The 20,435-nt window shown below is 36.3% G+C and overlaps 1 protein-coding gene across 5 annotated transcripts in view; it reads right to left on the bottom strand.

Annotated features, from left to right (window-relative positions):
- Positions 1–20,435, bottom strand: part of LOC107440837 (uncharacterized) — a 116,101-nt gene that overhangs the window by 70,119 nt on the left and 25,547 nt on the right. For 3 of the 5 annotated variants that reach the window (XM_043050465.3, XM_016053892.5, XM_071182841.2), the window contains exon 2: positions 1,138–1,311. In XM_043050465.3, coding sequence (XP_042906399.2) covers positions 1,138–1,272 — 135 coding nt within the window. In that variant the 5' untranslated portion in view covers positions 1,273–1,311. Of the gene's footprint in view, positions 1–1,137; positions 1,312–16,793; positions 17,010–20,435 lie in introns of those variants that run through there. The other 2 variants (XM_043050464.3, XM_043050463.3) reach the window with 2 other exon arrangements.

The raw sequence follows: 20,435 nt of genomic DNA, 5'->3' as shown, positions 1-20,435 counted from the left end.
CACGCTAATGGTCAAAGCATGCGAAATGTTGCCATAGAGAATTCTGCTCCACGCCACCTGTAACCCATTTCGATCGCCAATACTGTTGCATGGTGAGGAAAACTACCAAAAATTATTTCTCCGGTTAGTCCTACTGTAAGGCGATTTTAAGCCGTCACCATGATCCGTCACACACTTTATTTTTTCTTTTTAAGACTGCACTATAGCAGACTACAAATCGAACCCGAGTCCCCTCTTATTAGAAGACAATCGCTCAACACCATGACAGGGTGCGTAGCCAAATCTCTGTACAAAAAATAAGCACCTTTTAAGCACTCAAAAATATTTCTTAAGCACTATATACATCAACAAAATGCAAAATTTTCAAAGACTTTATATGATCATGATAAAATAACTAGTTTCTGACTAAGAACTCTTTTCTTGATTATATTAGCCATTATAAAATGATCAAGAGATTTTTCGATTCGATATCAGAGGGTGGAATTGAGAATATCTTGCGAAATGCAGCAGAGTTGCACATGAGAGTGCAATAATCTCACCGAATCAAAGTTGAGGGACGCACATGCGAAGTCGCAAGTATTTCATCAAACATTTAAAATGATTGGCGCTTTCATACGCTATGGACCGACGGTACACCGAAATACGTAGATAGTGGTTGAATGAATTGTAAAAACGTTGAATAGAAAACAATGTGAAAAGCACGCTTTTGCATAATACGAGGCAAAAATCGACATGGTAAAGAAAAAACTAATTTTTGAAAAGGGCACTTTTAAAAACACCCAAGCTCTTTTTTTAAAAACAAGCACTTTTAAAAATGATTAATTATTGTTGAGGTCGGAATTTTTTTTTTTATTAGGTGGATCTGAAATTCAACTACTGCCTTTAATCTTAATCTTCGAATCAGATTTTAATCCTTATTTTTTTTCTGATCGCAATTGTCAATGATCAGAATATTGCTGTTATCATTTGAATTTTAAATCTCTGATGTGGTTATATTTTGAGGTAGTTTTTTTTTTTTTACAAGGAATCTAAAAGACGAATACTAAGGCCCGAAATGACGCGATACTCTGCAAGTCAATTATTTTCTTTATAATAAATTGAACTGAAATTTAAAAATAAAAAAGGGATGAAACTAACTTTGTGTGAAGCTATGCCGTTGATGTTGACGATGAAACCGACCCCGCAAGCCTCCTTCTCATTGTTCGGATGATAGAGACCCTTAGGGGGTGGTAGGCCCTGGTATTCGATGGTAGGTTTTTGACCACCCTCCATTCCTCGACTTTGGATTCTAGAGGGATGAGGCACTATTACCTGAAACACAAAAAAGAACATACAGTTGACAGAACTAAAAGTTAAAGCTCATTAAAATTTTTATTTTACAAAAATTTTTTTCTTGAGTGTTGTTGTAGTTCAATTACGTAGATCTGCTCAATGGGCTATTGGCGACGGTCAGGGAAACATCCTTTAGGATGATCCGAAGACATGCCATCACAATCTTGATCCTCTGCAGAAGGAACGGCACCCCAGCTTCTGTAGTCCGACGAACTGCAAGCGAAGTCTAGCACTTTACGGTAGAACAATTTAACGAGTACCCATACCGCACACCCTCGGTCCCTTCGCAGACTATTCAAACAACTTCAAGTTTTTTTGTGGAAAATATTGACGGTTAAAAAAAATGATAAAGACGCAGTTACGAGGGTTGGCAAGCGGAGCAAGCAGGGCGGAGCATGTGAGATTTTTCACAAAATATACCAAACTATGTAGATCGATGTTTAGATATTTATTTCAGTCGCTTCTAATAATATAGATAATTGTAATGATTCATTACTATTATTAGTTGATTATAACTAGCTTATAATCATTTATTGAAACATATTGGTCAATATGACTATTGATATATTGATCAACTAGTACTTTTTTCGAGGAATCAAGAACATTTTGGAAATTTCTTCGTAAAATAACTTCCAAATAACGATGTGAATTTTCTAATTAACGAGCTTTTCTTTGAGATCCGCTTTCCCTATTTCCCAAAATACTTCAGAACATTTCAAACTTGTTGAATGCATTTTGTGGGAGAAATAACCCTGAATTGATTTTCGAAGACATTTAACTTTTGGAGAAAGCAGTGAAATCCCTTTCCCTCTTTGCTTGCATTTCAAACTAAAACGTCAGACAAAATTAATGTATTTTATCAGTAGCAATTAAACTTAACACACGCGGTAATGTATATTTAAAATTACTTTTATAACAAATGCAGCTAGGATTTTTTTGAACTTGAATTAAGCTTTTTTAGTTGAAAATGTATGTAGTATAATAGTGTAACACTGGATAATGGTTTACTCTATTCTTGCTTTTCCATGCAGATTTCTTTTTTGGTTAAGATTTATAAAATAAATAGTAAATACTAGTTTGCAAAATAAAGATGTATCAATTGATATCTTAATTATGCCTAGCGTTTATGAATTATTCAAAACATGTTTTGTGTTTAAGTATTTCAAAATGTGATTTCCTATTTAACGAAATTTCCATATAACGAACTTATTATCTGTATTTAACGACTTCGTTGAATAGAGGTCCGACTGTAATTGATAATCTGTATTTGTAAGGAATACGTATCTTAAAAAACCTTAAGTGGTCGTCTTAAGTTCGATATCAGAAGTAAAAATTTTAAAACCCTGTGTTAGGCGATTCCATAAGAACGGAAGTGACGCAATAAATTAAACTTACGTCAGTTCAAGCAAAGAACGAAAAACAATTCAGGAAAAGAAAAAAAAATTGGACAAATAAGCTACGAGATCGATGATTATTTTTTGCAGTCTTAAATTCATTGTCCGTCAATACACAAAAGGTTATGTAAGCAATGAAGAGTGATTAATTTATGAACTACTGTTTCAAACTTCATTGAATGTTAAAGGTTGTGCGAATGTTATTTTTTTTTCCTTTGGAATAAGCCACCAACTACCCGAAGAATAAAATCTGAATTAAAATATTTTAGGTCTAATCCACGTAACCGAAATTAATCCATTTATCGGAGCTTAATTCACTGAAAAACGTAAATGATTAGAAAGGTAATTAGCAAGGGCGAGGCGATAAAATTGAGGGGATTAGTCATAATTACTAATGCATACCACAACTCCATTAGGGAGCCTACATCTCTAAAAATTTCTACAGGTGTATACTTAATTAGCTTACTTTCCAAACTTGTTACGTTGTTGAATTTTCATACGCTGCAGAGAACCCATTTTCCTTTCTTTTTTGAGTGGGAATGCGCTAAGGGTGGCTAGATTTAAATCCCGTTATTATTTTTTTTAATAGATTTAAAGCAGCCATTTTTTATTTTAAAAAAAAATAAAGTCAAAAATATTTTTTTCTCTGATAATCTATAAATATTTCCGTCGCAAATTCCCTTTCTCCTTCATTGCTAATTTAAAATTTAAGAGAAAGAAAAAGTAAATTCAAGCAAACCTAAAGTAAGTCCATAAAGTTTCAATTGATGGGGAAAAAAAATACTTCAACATATTAAAATGCAAACAAGTTATTAGAAGAGCAACTTCACCGTTGCGCAGTCCTAAGTTATCTTCTCGTAATTTATTTTCATTTGTATGTTTTAAAACTTTGTTCTCAGTATTTGAACTTCACGGATTACTCTAGGTTCGTCAGAACTCAATTTTTTCTACTTGTTCAAATTTTAAATTAATAATAAAGGAGAAAGAGAATTTGCGAGGAAAATTTTCTTCCGCTGTATGGCGTCCTCTAAATCATCGGGTAACATAAATGAATACCCAGCTTATACGAATAAAACCTTTCGAAACCGAACATTTCCCTATGGATGTAATGTGTCCTATAGACGTAGAGTCGTGCACTTCACGGTAGAACAGTTTAACGAGGACCAACACCGCACACCCTCGGTCCCTATGCAGACTAGCGTGGTCACCCACCCGCACACTGACAGCAGCCAGTGATGCTTGACTTCGGTGATCTGCAGGGAATAGTGTCTTAAGGATCGGGAAATCGAAAATAAGCACCTTTAAGCACTTTTTAAAAACGCTACAAGCCATGTTAACGCTTCAATTATTGATGTTGTTGTTAATTTACGTCGCACTAGAGCTGCACAATGGGCTATTGGCGACGGTCTGGGAAACATCCCGGAGGATGATCCGAAGACATGCCATCACAATTTTGATCCTCTGCGGAGGGGATGGCACCCCCGCTTCGGTAGCCCGACGACCTGCACGCGAAGTCGAGCACTTTACGGTAGAACAGTTTAACAAGGACCAATACCGCACACCCTCGGTCCCTTCGCAGACTGATCCAAGTGGTCACCCACCCGCACACTGACCCCAGCCAGTGATGCTTGACTTCGGTGATCTGCTGGGAACCGTGTCTTAACGATCAGTCCACTGCGGGACCTTCAATTATTGAATTGGAAGAGTTACTTTTGAGTAATTTCAGTTTTCAAATACGTCCAAAATAACAGCAATATAGAGAGTCACGCGGCAAACAACCGGTAACATGAAACAAGTAAATAATTACCCATTAAATTACTTTCATCTGTAACCATTAAATGCTTAAAGCATGGCCATGAATAAACTTAAAATGCCATTATTTCAATATTTTTGCCCCCCCCCCCTAGTTACACTTCATTAAATAGGCATATACTAGCAGTCAGAAACAAAGCACATTTTATAGATCATATTTCAAAATTGAATTTTAAGCTTTAGACATTTATAAGCGTATAATTTTAATGACAGTTGTAAGCGTAACGACTATAATGCTTTAAATGTGCATTTATTTCGATTAAAAATATTAAAATATAAAGACAAGTTTTATAAAAGAATTTTATCAGCTTATTTTGAAAGTTTTAATTAACTAAAGTGTCTGCTGTTTTTCTCCTGTCGTAAACTATCACAATTTTAAGACCCCCTCCCCCCACTTGCTCCAATAAGTGTGCCATCTTCTTTAAACTTTCGCTCAACGACCTCAAAAGATGATAAAATACGGGTAGGCGGAAATTAAAGAGACGGTATGCAGATTTATACATGCTTGTCTCTAAGTATAGAAAAAGTTCGAATAATTTATAATTTCTGGCAATAAACTATATTATATTCCATACAATTACAAACACTATATTGAAAACTATAATACATTCACGAAATTCCATTTTTTTTTTTTTTAAATTAGAGATGTTTGCTTAAAAATATTCACATTAAAAAGATTTAATAAAAATATAACAATTTAGGTAACAAATTCTTTTGCAAATAATATGTACCGATTTTTGCACGAATTTAAAGGCAATTGAGGAGAGGAAAAGTTTAACTCTATTTTGAAGATGATTTTTTAATTTTAGGTGGGTCAAAAATCTCTTCCCTATTATTTCAAGCTGTTACCCCAGATAAATGCATCCAAAAATATAAAAAAAATTTCTCGTCCTTGGGGAAAATAAACTCCCCATATTTTGAAATATATTTAAAATTTCAAAAACCGACCTATAAATTTGAGAAAAATAAAAATGACCATTTACTATGAATGTCGTTATTAAATGTTAGCAATTTTTTTTAGATTTTATTACCGTCATTGAACAGTCGACCCAATTTTTCGGGTTTACCACTACTAATGTTCAACTCCGTAGCCTTCTAATTTTGAACATAATCCAGAAGACAAGGAAGTCCTGGATCAAGTATTCGGAGAAATTTGCCTTCGAGGAGGACTTTTTGATGGAACAACCCCGCATTTGCGTTACATGGAGCTGGAAACCACGAGAACCTCCCACGGTTAGCCTGATGGCAAGGAGACTAACCCATGATCCGTCTACCAATGAGGATATTTCACGTCAGCACTGTGGTCGGTGCAAGCCGAATGCGGAATTTGTATCGACCAGCCATCGCTGGAATTCGAACCCGGTTCACCTCATTGGAAGGCGAAAGCTCAATCCCCTGAGCCATTGCTGCTCTAGCAGCAATTTTTGTAACTTTTTAACTCAAGATCTTCTGAACTTAATCCGGTTTTGACAAACGGTTGAACTTCTTACATCAATTTTTGAAAGGGAACGTAATCCCGCAGAAGAAACTTTTCATGGCAATTTTGTATTACCTTTACTACTATTTGAGAGCCGTGATGGCTCAGGAGATAGAGTTTACCTTACAATAAAGTGACCCGGGTTTTAATCCTAGCGATGGCTTTTCAATACGAATTAAGCGCCCGACTCGCACCATCCACAGTGCTGACGCAAGAATATCGTAAGGGATCATGGGTTAGAGTCCCTTTGCCGTCAGACTAACCATGGGAGGTTTTCGCGGTTTTCCTCTTCATGTAACGCAAATGCTGGTTAGTTCTATCGATGAGCCCTCCACGAAGGCAAAATTGCTTTCAATGCATGATGAAGGAGTTCCTTTGTCTTCTGAATTGGATTCAAAATCACAAGGGACGGATTTGAACATTATTAGTCGTAAACCCAACATCGGTACAGCTGTTCAACGATAAATTTTAAATTACAATTTGAATACTCAAAGTTTAGAGGAAAGTGACTTTAGGTAAACCTATAGTAAACCATAAAGAGTTTAAAAATGTTTCAATCCAATTGAAACAGACGTGATGGCTTAGAGGCTTCACCTTCCAATGAGGTGAACTAGGTTCGAATCCAACTTGCACCGACCACAGTGCTGACGAAACATATCCTCAGTAGTAGACGGATCATTGGTTCGAGTCCCCTTGCTGTCAGGCTAACCAAGTGAAGTTTTCGCAGTTTTCCTCTCCATGTAACTCAAATGCGGGTTAGTTTCATCAAAAATTTCTCCACGGAGGCAAATTTCTCCCCAATACTTGATTCATGAGTTCCCTTGCCTTCTGAATTGGATTCAAAATGATAAGGCTACGGAGTTTTATATTAGTAGTTGTAACCCAAAAATTTCGTTGGCTGTTCAACGACGGTTATAAAATAAAATATGCTAATGCGTATTTTCGATGTACTTAATCTTTTAGAGGATACAAGAGAACATTAAACAATTAAAAGCTTTCGAGTATTTAATAATTTCGCATTTCTTAAATATTCGGTATCGAAAAAAGCCAGAAAAAATTGAAGATCAAATGAAGAAATTCGAAAAAAAAAAAATGTTTGAGTAACAAACTAGCTCATGTAAACACGAATAAATATTTCTTAATTATTCCCTTACTTTAAATGTGTTGAAGCCGGTATGTTGCTACGCCCGTTGGCTTCTTGGCGTCATTGTTATCAGCCAAGAGCCAGTTGATGTGAAACAACAAAAGCGCATACACGCTCCGCAGCGCTACCAGCGCACCCGCAAAATAAATAGTTTACAGTCCACGTTTGATTTTATATACACCCGCAAGCTATCGGCCAAACACTGGTCCGAACGATCAGGAGGATAAAGATCCAGTATATCGCAAATTTACAATAAAAATCCCGCATTCATTATTGGATTGACCACGCATCGCATCAGAAATAACGCAGCATATCTCCAGCCATAGAATTAGTGAAAGGTAGGCAAATTTTCATCATTTATTTACCGCATAATTTCATTTAATAAATAATGGATAACATCGAGAAATGTAGAAAGAAACGCGCTACAATCAGAACTAGCGCTACAAAACTAATAACAAAAGCAGATACTATAATACAAAGTGACACTAAAGAAATAACAGAACTAAATGAAATATTTGAGCAATTAAGTCAAAAGGAGAGTATTTTGACATCATTAAATTCTGAAATTGAAAATTTAATTTCGGTTCCAGCAGAATTCGAAACTGAAATTAGCACTAGCGAAGAATACAACGAAAAAATCATTAGTGCTAAGTGCAAAATTAAAAATTGCTTAACCTATTTAGAATCAGTTAATCAAGTGAAATTAACGGCCTCAAGCTTTGTAAACAATAGTGTTAGCATAAAATTACCAGAAATTCCGCTACCGAAATTTTCGGGTAAATGTGAAGAATGGAGTACTTTCAAATTGCAATTCAATAATGTAATTACATCCAATAATCAGTTGACAAATGCACAAAAACTACACTATTTAAATTCAGCTTTAATCGGAGAAGCAAAAAATCTTATTACATTAGATGATACATTCACTTCATTATACACAGCTTTAGAAGAAAGATACGAAAACAAAAGGTTAATAGTAGAATCTCACGTTAAATCAATATTAGATATTGAAAAATTAACGCATGAGTCGGCTAAAGACTTACGTAATTTAATTGATTGTGTAAAGAAAAATATAAGAGCATTAAAAATTTTGGAGTATAATCGCAATGATCTTTCTGATATTTTTGTTTTAAATATAGTACTTCAAAAATTGGATAGGGAAACTCGAAAGCAGTATGAATTAAATATTAGCTCAAACGATGTTCCTAAATTAGATGATTTATTTTCATTTTTGGAAAAACGAGCTCAAATATTAGAAAATGTTAGCAAAACCACTCCTTTAAGATTTAAGTTAAGTCAAGAGAGAAATCCGAAAACGAAAACATTTCTAATCAATAAAAGTGTAACTCAATCATGCATTTTGTGTAAAATGAATCATCCTATCTATAAGTGCGATTCTTTTTTGAAATTGAATAGTCATCAGAGAAGTGAATTGGTATCAAAACATAAATTGTGTTTTAATTGCCTAAGCAGTCAACACAAGTTATTGAATTGCAAATCGAAACATTTATGCAACATATGCCACTCAAAGCATAATACACTACTCCATAAAGAACGCGAAACTATAAACAACTCTGCGGTTTTGGCTTCTTCTTCTCACGGTCATGACCTCAATCCCGAAGCAGCGGTATTTAATATTCATCAACAAAATAATGAAATTGTTTCTGCTTCTTTATCTTGCATTAATTCGAAAAATAAAACAGGGCTTCTTCCGACTGTTTTAATTTGGGTTTTAAATCCTTTAAATGGATCTTATATTCAATGTAGGGCGATATTAGATTCAGGCAGCATGTCGAATATTTGTACAGCTAATTTCGCTAATAAATTAGATGTACCTCAAGAAAAAATAAATTATCGGGTTTCGAGTTTGGGCGGAAACGAAACTACAATAAGATCAAAAATACAAGCTACAATTTGTAATGGTAATAGCTCTTTTTTGAAAACTCTTGATTTTTTAGTGGTATCCAAAATTACCGATTTTCTTCCTGTTACATCCTTCAAAGTAGATAAGTTAGAAATTCCGCAACAATTAGCAGATCCTAATTTCGCGGTAACTGGAAGAATAGATATGCTTTTAGGCGCGGAGGTATTTTTCGAAATTATCAAGGCTGGAGATATCCGCGTTGCAAACAGTGATTTGGTGTTTCGCAATGCTGTTTTTGGATACATTGCAACTGGAGCAATAAATACCCGCACTCCAGAAATTCACTGCGGTTTCATAACCACTCAAACAGAAGTCGAAGACTGCTTAGAAAAATTCTGGAAAATAGAGGATATAGACTATAAAATAAAAATTCAGAGTGAAGAAGAAAAGTATTGTGAATCACATTTTCAGAATACTTATCGCAGAGATGAGCATGGACGATTCATCGTAGAGATGCCAGTTAAGGACGTTGAGCGTTTAGGAGAGTCCAAGGACTTAGCTGTGCGACGTCTGAATCAACTATGGAAAAGATTATCCAGAAATCAAGAAATGCAAGATTTATACAAATCATTTATGCAGGAGTACTTAGACATGAATCATATGGAAAAATATGATGATAATGAAAGCAATTCCGGTAATCAAATTACCTATTACCTCCCACATCACGGTGTTTATCGTCCAGAGAAGGCAACCACTAAGTTACGTGTTGTGTTCAACGCTTCATCAAGTACCTCAACGGGTGTGAGCTTGAATGATGTCATTTTGAAGGGGGACGTGGTCGAGGACATTTTCGAAATCATGACTCGATTTCGTAAACATAAATATGCTTTCACGGCAGACATCCAAAAGATGTTTCGACAAATCAAAATAGATCCATCGCAGCTTGATCTTCTAAGAATTGTGTGGAAAGATTCAGAGTACGCAAAACCGGTAACATTCAGACTCAAGACAGTCACTTACGGAACTGCTTGCGCTCCATTTCTCGCAATCAGAACTCTCAAGCAGTTGGCTAAGGATGAATTACAATTTCCACTGGCATCATTAGTTCTTTTGGAAGATATTTATATGGACGATATCGTTTCAGGTGCTCAAAGTTTAGAAGGTGCTCAGAAAGTGCAACAACAGCTGAACGATATTCTATCAACTTGTGGAATGTCTCTTCATAAGTGGAACTCTAATTCAAGGGAGTTAAGGAACAGTTTACCTGTAGGTGACCCAGCAGAGCATGATTTTGCATCAGAAGTTGATGCGAGTGTCAAAACTTTGGGTGTAAGGTGGAATTCAATTGAAGATCAATTTACGTTTAAAGTATCCATCCCAGAAATGACCACCAAATTCACTAAGCGTGAAGTGCTGAGTTTTATAGCAAGACTGTATGACCCATTAGGCCTTTTGCAACCTGTCATCACGAAAGCAAAGATATTTCTCCAAAAATTGTGGGTACATAAACTGTCGTGGGACGATCCCCTTCCACCACAAATCGCAGGTCAGTGGCTTAATTTTGCATCATCTATGCAACATATAGAAACTATTCGCATTAATAGATACATTTTAACTGACTTTTTTACAAAAACTGTTTTAATGGGTTACGCTGATGCCTCGGAATTAGCGTATGGAGCTGTGGTTTACATGTACTGCCCAGGCCTAGCTGAATCTAGCACTTGCCGTCTTATTGCGAGCAAATCTCGTGTTGCACCCATAAAAGTCATTTCTATACCACGTTTAGAACTATCAGCTTGCTTACTTTTTTCTCAACTTATAAGAAAGGTTTATAATTCTCTTAAAATGGACATTGACGAAGTCATTTTGCCTACAGACTCGACCATCGCACTTGCATGGATTAAAACGCCAGCCCACCAGCTTAAAACCTTTGTTGGAAACCGAGTCTCCAAGATCCAAACCTTGACTGAGAACTACCAGTGGAGACATATTTCTACTCATAACAATCCCGCAGATCTCATTTCCCGTGGCTTGGATCCTCAAGAACTTTCCTCATCAGACTTGTGGTGGTCGGGTCCGTCTTGGATGAAAAGTGGTGAAATATCGCATTTGGAGGAAATCCCTCTCTCAACAGACGCTCTCAAAGAAGAACGCAAAAAGACATCGTGCTTGATTGAAACAACTCCTATTGACTTTCCGATCATTTACAATGTTTCAGCATACGTTAAGTTAAAAAGAATTATAGCTTGGTGTCTCCGCTTCATAATGAACTGTAAATCTCCGAACAATCGCATAAATGGTTATTTGACTAGTAATGAGATAAAACTAGCTAGAAACGTTTTGGTCAAAATAGTACAAAAACAAGAATTTCCAAACGAATATCACCAGCTAAAAAATAGCAAACCAATTTCTTCGAGTAGTAAGATCCTCTCCTTGAATCCGTTTTTGGATGAAGAGGGCCTTATCCGTGTTGGCGGTAGGTTAGAAAATACACAATTATCGAATGAAAGAAAACATCCTATTCTCCTACCGAAAAAACATCACTTAACTAATCTAATTATAATTCATTATCATGAATCCTTCTTGCATGCTGGAGCACTTTTACTATTATCAGTTATTCGCAAAGAATTTTGGATAGTAAATGCTAGATCAGTTATAAAAAAGCAAATCTGGAAATGCATAAAATGCTTTCGATTAAAAGAAAAAACCGCGACACAGATAATGGCTCAATTACCACCTTCAAGAGTAACGCCTTCTAGAGTATTTTCCAAGACTGGTCTGGATTATGCAGGTCCATTTTTTGTGAAACCGCGATCTGGACGTGGAGTTAGATCAGTTAAAATGTACATTTGTATATTTGTGTGTTTCGCGACAAAGGCGGTGCACATCGAAGTTGTTGGAAATTTAACCGCTGAATCATTTATTGCAGCTCTAAAAAGATTTGTTGCGCGAAGAGGAAAACCAAATGAATTATTTTCAGACTGTGGTTCAAATTTTGTTGCTGCAAATAAGGAAATTAATCGAGTAGTTAAATCTCTTCAAAAAGAAGAATCCATCCATCAGTATTTTGCCGATGAGCAAATTAAATGGCACTTTAACCCACCTTCAGCACCTCACTTTGGAGGAATTTGGGAAGCTGCTGTGAAATCCGCAAAATCGCATTTGAAAAGAACAATAGGTGATCATAAATTGACCCTTGAAGAGTTTGTAACTCTTACTGCACAAATTGAATCCTGCTTGAACTCTCGTCCTTTGTGTCCAGTATCGGACGATCCCGCTGAGCTTTCAGCACTTACCCCAGGACATTTCCTTGTGGGAACCGCTCTTTCCTCTATACCAGAAGAGAACCTTCTAAGCGAAAACATATCCCCATTAAAACGTTGGCAGTTGACTCAAAAACTTTTCCAGAATTTTTGGAAAAGATGGGTTAACGAGTATATTTCCAGCTTACAGCAGCGCCCCAAATGGTTGCGAGAACAGCCTAATTTGAAAATTAACGATTTAGTTCTCATTAAAGAGGACAATATTCCACCTTTGAAGTGGAAATTAGGGCGTATACAAGAAGTTTTTCCTAGTGCTGATGCTAAGGTAAGAGTGGTCAGTGTCAAAACTGAGACTGGAACTTATAAAAGACCCATTCACAAACTGTCAGTTTTACCTATTGACTGATTAACTTTCTTTATTTTATTTTAGACTTTTCTTTTGTTTTGTGTTAGTTATCCGGTTTATACCAAGGAATCTATACATCTGTTTATAATTATATATATTTAAATTTTATGTATGTTGCATTAGTTTTTTATAATTATCTTTTTATTAGATGTATAGTTTAATTCTGTTTTTTTGTCAATTTATGTGCAAATTTTGAAACTATGTTTCAAGGTGGCCCGGTATGTTGAAGCCGGTATGTTGCTACGCCCGTTGGCTTCTTGGCGTCATTGTTATCAGCCAAGAGCCAGTTGATGTGAAACAACAAAAGCGCATACACGCTCCGCAGCGCTACCAGCGCACCCGCAAAATAAATAGTTTACAGTCCACGTTTGATTTTATATACACCCGCAAGCTATCGGCCAAACAAAATGTAAGTTCGTCTCCTTAAAGTAGTTGCTACAATTCCAAAGTAGTTTGTGGTCACTACACTTTTAAAAAAAAAGTAGTTGTAGATATAGTCAACTACATTCGTAACAAAGTAGTTGTAGTCAACTACAAATATATAGTTTTTCCGACCACTGATTAGAATGAAATCTATTTTTTTTCCCTCCTCTAACATGAAGCAATTTTTAAATGAAAGAAACGTTTTAGTCAAATTATTAATTTCCCCACGTTTTCAACAGAAAATTCCTAGAATAAGAGTATACAAGATTCGTAGTGGGTCAAAGAAATAATTAGGAGAAAATCTGTATTCTGGAACAGTATATAAACACTGAAAAAAACAATCCCGTAAAAGTAAAATTATCTTTAAAATGGTAGTGGTTTGGTTGAGCAAAACCATAAAACTTGCGAAGTAAAACCGCAGTGTCTAAGGTTTTTTTTTTATTGTACAAGTGAAGTAATCCTCAGTCACAGTTTAAATAAAAAAAAAATATTAACATCGAAGAACGCAAAGTAAATCTGCAGTCACAGCAAATGTTTACCATAAAGAGAGCAAGTCTTTTCAGTGAAAATTACATTAAGAGAATGCGTTGGACAATTTATCAGCAAACTCTGCCCATCAGTGAATTCGAACCTTGTAGGTAGGTACTTCATATACGTCGCACTAGAACTGCACAATGGGCTATTGACGGCGGTCTGGAAAACATCCTTGAGGATGATCCGAATACATGCCATTGAAATTTTGATCCTTTGCAGAGGGGATGGCTCCCTTGCTTCGGTAGCCCGAAGACCTGCACGCGAAGTCGAGCGCTTTACGGTAGAACAGTTTAACGAGGACCCATACCGCACACCCTCGGTCCCTACGCAGACTAATCCAAGTGGTCACCCACCCGCTTACTGACCGCAGTCAGTGATGCTTGACTTCAGTGTTCTACTAAGAACCGTGTCCTCACTGGGGGACGAGTTCGAACTTAGATCACCTAATTCGGAGGGGAGGTCTTTGTCTACCTTGACCGTAGTGTTTTATTATGAAGAAAATAACTGAAACTGTCAACTTTTAAAGGTATCTATTGAAATCGTATTAAAGTGTAAAAACTACCGACTAAAAATGTCTGAGCACGCTTGTGATGTGATTTTAGTTGACGCACAGAGGTTTGAAAATAATGAAAAACGAGACTCGCTGAAATAAATTTTTTGAGTAAAAAATGTTCGGTAAACATTCCTATTTGTAACGAAAATAGAATTTGTCCTTCTTTCGAATGAATTGAAAGTCAATGCCGGGAGTGTGTGATAGTACGAATTTAGCTTCGATATTGTATCGGTTAGACAATAAAGTAGTTTTCTTTATACGATGATCAAACTCGTAAATAAAAGCATAAAAAGAAAGTAGAAAGCAATCGTAAAACGATCCGAAATGAAACGTCACGTAAATGAAACAATTTAAAGTCATGTTTTTGAAATACAAGAATATTTACAGGGTGCGTGGCGAAATCTTTCAACAAAAAATAAGCACCTTTTAAGAACTTTTTAAGCACTCAAAAAATATTTTTATGCACTATAAACATGAACAAAATGCAAAATAACTTTCACGGACTTTACGTGTTCATGATAAAATAACTAGTTTCTGACAAAAAACTTTTTTATTATTATATTAGCTATTATATATTCGGTTCGATATCAGAGGGTGGAAAATGAAGCCTGAAATTGAGAATATCTTGCAAAATGCAGCAGAGTTGCACGTGAGAGTGCAAGAATCTCACCGAACCCATCTCTGTAGACGCACATGCAGGCTCGCAAGTATTTCATCAAACATGTGAAACAATTAGCACTTTCATACGCTACCGACCGACGTTACGTCGAAATGGATTGCGGTTGAATCAATTTTATTTTATTCTATAACCGTCGTTGAACAGCCGACGCAATTTTAATGGGTTTACGACTACTAATGTTCAACTCCGTAGCCTTGTCATTTTGAACCCAATCCAGAAGACAAGGAAACGCCTGGATCGAGTATTGGGACAAATTTTACCTTCGTGGAGGACTCAATTTAGAACAATGTGAAGAGCAAGCTTTTGCATAATACATGGCGAAAATAGACATGGTAAAGAAAAAATAGACTTTTCGAAAATGGAAAAGTAAGCACTTTTAAAAGCACCTTTGAGAACTTTTAAAAAACGAAAATAAGCACCTTTGAGCAGTTTTTAAAAACGTTAAGCACCATGATTTGTTTGAGAATTAAAAATCAAGGATTTCCATGGTATATGTCAGATTCAAATTTCATTAATCGAATTCAAATACTTCGATTTGAAGGATCGATTAACGGATGAATTTCGTAACAGATTCATTGTCACAATTCGTAACAGATTCATTGTCACAATTCGTACAACAGAATATTGGCCCTCATTTCAACATAATATCATCAATTTAAAATAAAATTTAAATTTTATAGTATTATACAAACTTAAAATGAATAACTTACTCAGATTTAGGTTTGACGTAAATTGGAGGTAAAAATAACTTTATAGAGCAGTTTCTAAACATTTCATTAAATTAATTTACGATCTCAAAACTATGCCAAAAATTAAAAATATAAAAATATGTTGGCAAGCTGTTGTTTAGCAACCATAACCCATGTAAAAATAGTCATCTTTTTCGATAGTTTTCGAGAAAAGCTCTTAAACCAATTTATAAAAAAAACTTTTCTAAAGAACATAACAATAACAGTTGAAACTTTAAAATCATTGGTTGTATCAAAGCAAAAGGAGAAAGAAAAATCGTTAAATACTGAGAAAAGTAAACTTTTCATATTAGGGAAAAATAATCTCAAAAACGCATTTTCAGTTTTTTACAAACCACAACGGCAATGTGCAAATATTAAACCAGCCACCAAAACCACCCATAAATGTAACGTGAATTGGATCATAAATTTAATTAAGACGAAAATTTAAAAAAAAAAAATGCCAATTTTACGATATAACGAATACGAAGAGAAGACTCCATTTAAAATGCAAATTATCTGTACAGAAATCGGACATCACATAAGCATATATAGAAATAAAAAATTACCTTATATATGCATCAAAAATAAATATATAAAAAGCAAGGTAAGTCTAACTTTACAGGGTGCGTAGCCCAGATTTTTCAACAAAAAATAAGCACCTTTTAATTACTTTTTAAGCACTCAGAAAATATTTTTAAATCACTTCCCAAAAAAAAAAAAATTAGGATCTGTAAAAAAAAAAAATTTCTATCGTTTAAGGTCTTCAATTTATTAACATAAAATCAATACAATTCAAAGCATTTTCTAAAACTTTACATAATCATGATAAAAATAACCAGTTTCTGATAAATATTGCAGAGAAAATTCGGAAAAATCTTTTTTTTTTTTTTTTTTTTTTTTTTGTAATTTAGAACGACAGTCGACACGGCAAGGAAAAAAATATCTTTTTAAAAAGACAGAAAATTAAATATTTTTATAAAATTTTGGCTTTTAAAAAACGTAAATCAAAAATAAGCACCTTTAAGCACCCTGCATTGCAATTGATATTATTATAATTTAAGAATTTTTGAAACAAATATGCCATTAATATTTAAATGTTTGTGCCTTAAGTATTCAGAAGTTCAAATAAAATAATAAGCTCTGCCCACTTTTAAGGATAACTAGAATTGTATAGGACTTACTCTGTGTTGGGGATGAATGAATCTTACCTGCTGGCTTCTTGGATGCACGCGAAGAAAGAGAATATTCGGCGAGAGAAGAAAAATTCACTCGAATGAAGCACGTGACTGGCAGCTGGTTTGCATTTAACGATATCGTGAATGGGTGGCTGGCTCACCAATAACCAGCTGAGAAAAGGATGGTTGGGTCATTTCCACACAAACGATGTCGCTTTCACCAAGATCATACGTAAAAAGTTGGGGGGGAGGGGATTTCGACCGGTTACAAACAACGTAGGAAATTAAAAAAATTAGAAAGATGTGGAGTTGTTGAAAGATGTGGAGCACTGCTTTATAGAATATACCCATTTTCAAATAAAAAACATCGTTGGAGACTCTGACAGATAAAATAAATGTCTTCGGCTGATGTTCGACCCCCCCCCCCTTCATTGAAGTGCTGCGGGAAGTCACATGTGCTTTTGGAGAAATTGAAAAAGTCTTATGGATGCAGGTTCGAGTCCGAAGCAGCATTACAGTGGTCATTCTCACAACATCCCAGTACTGACACATGCGCGTTTGATGACCATTTGCAATGATATATTGTTGCACATACATGTACAGGATTGTGTGCTCCTCACAAAGTCGATTCGTTGTAGTAGTTGTAATTTACTTACGTCGCACTACAGCCGCACAATGAGATTTTGGGAAACATCCCTGAGGATAATCCGAAGACATGCCATCACAATTTTGATCCCCTGCAGAGGGGCTGGCACCCCCGCGTCAGTAGCCCGACGACCTGCATGCGAAGTTGAGCACTTTACGGTAGAACAGTTTAATGAGGACCCATACCGCACACCCTAGGACCCTACGCAGACTGATTAAAGCGGTCATCCACCCGCACACTGACCGCAGCCAGTGATGCTTGACTTCGGTGTTCTACTGGGAACCGTGTGTTAACGATCAGTCCACAAAGTCGAAGAACATATAGTATAAAAGACTTTGTCAAGATGAAGAACATATACCACTCATTAAAGAAGGGCATCATAATGATACAAACAGGGTTACGGCGGGATTCGAACCAGCTACAGAACATTTGGCGGAATAGCAAAATTTACAAGTAAATAACGCAAGATTTCTTAATTATAAAAATAAAAAATATTCTGAGGAAGCCGTGATGGCTCAGGGGATAGAGCACTCGCCTTCCAATGAGATAAACCGGGTTTAAACCTCGGCAAAGGCTGGTCGATACGAGTTCCGCATCCGGCTTGCACCGACCACAGTGCTGACGTTAAATATCCTCAGTGGTAGATGGATTATGGGTTACAGTCTCCTTGCCGGAGGTTATCGTGGTTTTCCTCTCCATGTAACGCAAATGTCGATTAGTTCCATCAAAAAGCAATCCACGAAGGCAAATTTCTCACCGAAGTTCCCTGGTCTTCTGGATTGGGTTCAAAATTACAAGGTTACGGAGTTGAACATTAGTAATCGTAAACCCAAAAATTGGGTCGACTGTTCAACGACGGTCATAAAATAAAATAAAACTATTCTGAGGTTGATTTATGCATGTTGTTGTTGTTGCAGTTCATTTAAATCGCACTAGAGGTGCACAATGGGCTATTGGCGACGGTCTGGGAAACATCCCTGAGGATGATCCAAAGACATGCCAGCACAATTTTGATCCTCTGCAGAGGCGCTTCGGTAGCCCGATGACCTGCACGCGAAGTCGAGCACTTTATGGTAGAACAGTTTAACGAGGATGTGCGGACTAAAACCACACACCCTCGGACCCTACGTAGACTGATCCAAGTGGTCACCCACTTGCACACTGACCGCAGCCAGTGATGCTTGACTTCGGTGATCTGCTGGGCACCTTGTCTTAACGATTAGTAGACTGCGGGACCATTTATGTATGAAATCAATCTATTTCTTCTTGATTATCCTTTAAAGTTTTCATACAAAAATCAGCAGGCTTGTGTGTTTGAACGACTCATAAGTCTTCGTCACCTCTGCGACCAAACGGTATTTTCCTTCTACCAAACGCTCTGAAGCGTGAAGATTGCGGGTTCGATTCCTAACGCAACTCTAGATCTAACTTCACAATGGCTTTCTATTATTGGATCATTGATAATAATACATTGATGTAGCTACCATGATGTGATGTGATGTTGTCAAATGAGCGTATAATTTGTACGACCTTTGCAAGGACTTCGACAACGCGTTCGAGTATACAACAGCAGATTTAAAAATAAAACGAATAAATAAGAAAAATAAACATCCTGGGTTAAGGCTGGAATCGAACCTACTGCCTTCCCCAATTACTGCAATTTAACAGAAGAATGCTATACAATTGGCAGAGAGTCTTGATGCTTTCATAACGGGAATTTGCGACCTTCTATCTGGCCCTGGATTTAAAACCCAACTTTGCATGCCATAATTTCATTTTTATTGACATTATTATAAATATTTTATTTTCATTTATCTCTATCTATTTTATTTCTAATTATTTTATTATTAACTAATTGTTGCTGTTGTAGTTCATTTACGTCGAGCTAGAGCTCCACAATGGGCTATTTTTTTTTTAATTTTATAACCGTCGTTGAACAGCCGACCCAATTTTTATGGGTTTTACTCCGTAGCCTTGTAATTTTGAACCCAATCCAGAAGACAAGGGAACTCCTGGATCGAATATTGGGAGAAAGCTTGCCTTCGTGGAGGACTTTTTGATGGAGCTAACCCACATTTGCATTACATAGAGAGGAAGACCACGAGAACCTCCCACGCTTGGCCTGACGGCAAGGGGACTCAAACCCATGATCCATCTACCACTGAGGATATTTCACATCAGCACTGTGGTCGATGCAAGCCGAATGCGGAATTTGTATCGACTGGGATTCGAACCCGGTTCGCCTAATTGGAAGGCGAATGCTCTAGCCCCTGAGCCATCGCTGCTCTACAATGGGCTATTGCGACAATCCGGGAAATATACCTAAGGATGATCCGAAGACATGCCATCACAATTTTGATCCTCTGAAGCAGAGGGGATGCCCCCCCACTTCGGTAGCCTGACGACCTGCGAGCGAAGTCGCACACTTTTCAGTAGAAGAGTTTAATTAGGACCAATACTGCACACCCTCGGACCCTACGTAAACTGATCCAAGTGATCACCTACCCGCACACTGACAGCAGCCAGTGATGTTTGGTTTCGGTGATTTGCTGGGAATCGTGTCTGAACTATCAGTCCAGTGCGGGACTATTAACTAATTATTTTATTATTGCAAACATTTTTATGATAGCCAACATGCTGGCTCGCGTGATAGAAATTTTTAAGACTCGTGAAATGAAAAAGAAATGTCAGAATCAGCTTGATCGAAAAAAAAAGTATTTCCTGGACGCAAATAGTAGAACAAGAGAATGACTTCTAAAGGTTGTTTGAAATGCAATTAAAATGTAATTAGAAAGACTCGTTGTTGGTCCTACTGCGCAAAACAATGTAACATTCAAAGAAAGAAAAACATTGTTTTAATCATCATAGTTCCTTAATAGCACTGTGCATTGCTTTTATTTCGCAAATGCATTCATTTTATTAATTTTTTTTCTCGTTAGGGATTCATGCAATGCTCCTTACAAATTATATTTATACTAGTATATATTTATTTGAAATGACAT

The sequence above is a fragment of the Parasteatoda tepidariorum genome, chromosome 4 (assembly GCF_982258835.1).
Source record: "Parasteatoda tepidariorum strain Cologne lab strain chromosome 4, Ptep-v5.0, whole genome shotgun sequence".
In the NCBI taxonomy this organism is placed as follows: Eukaryota; Metazoa; Arthropoda; class Arachnida; order Araneae; family Theridiidae; genus Parasteatoda; species Parasteatoda tepidariorum.
The sequence above is the reverse complement of the archived record's forward strand: the minus strand, read 5'-3'. Positions and strand labels throughout refer to the sequence as shown.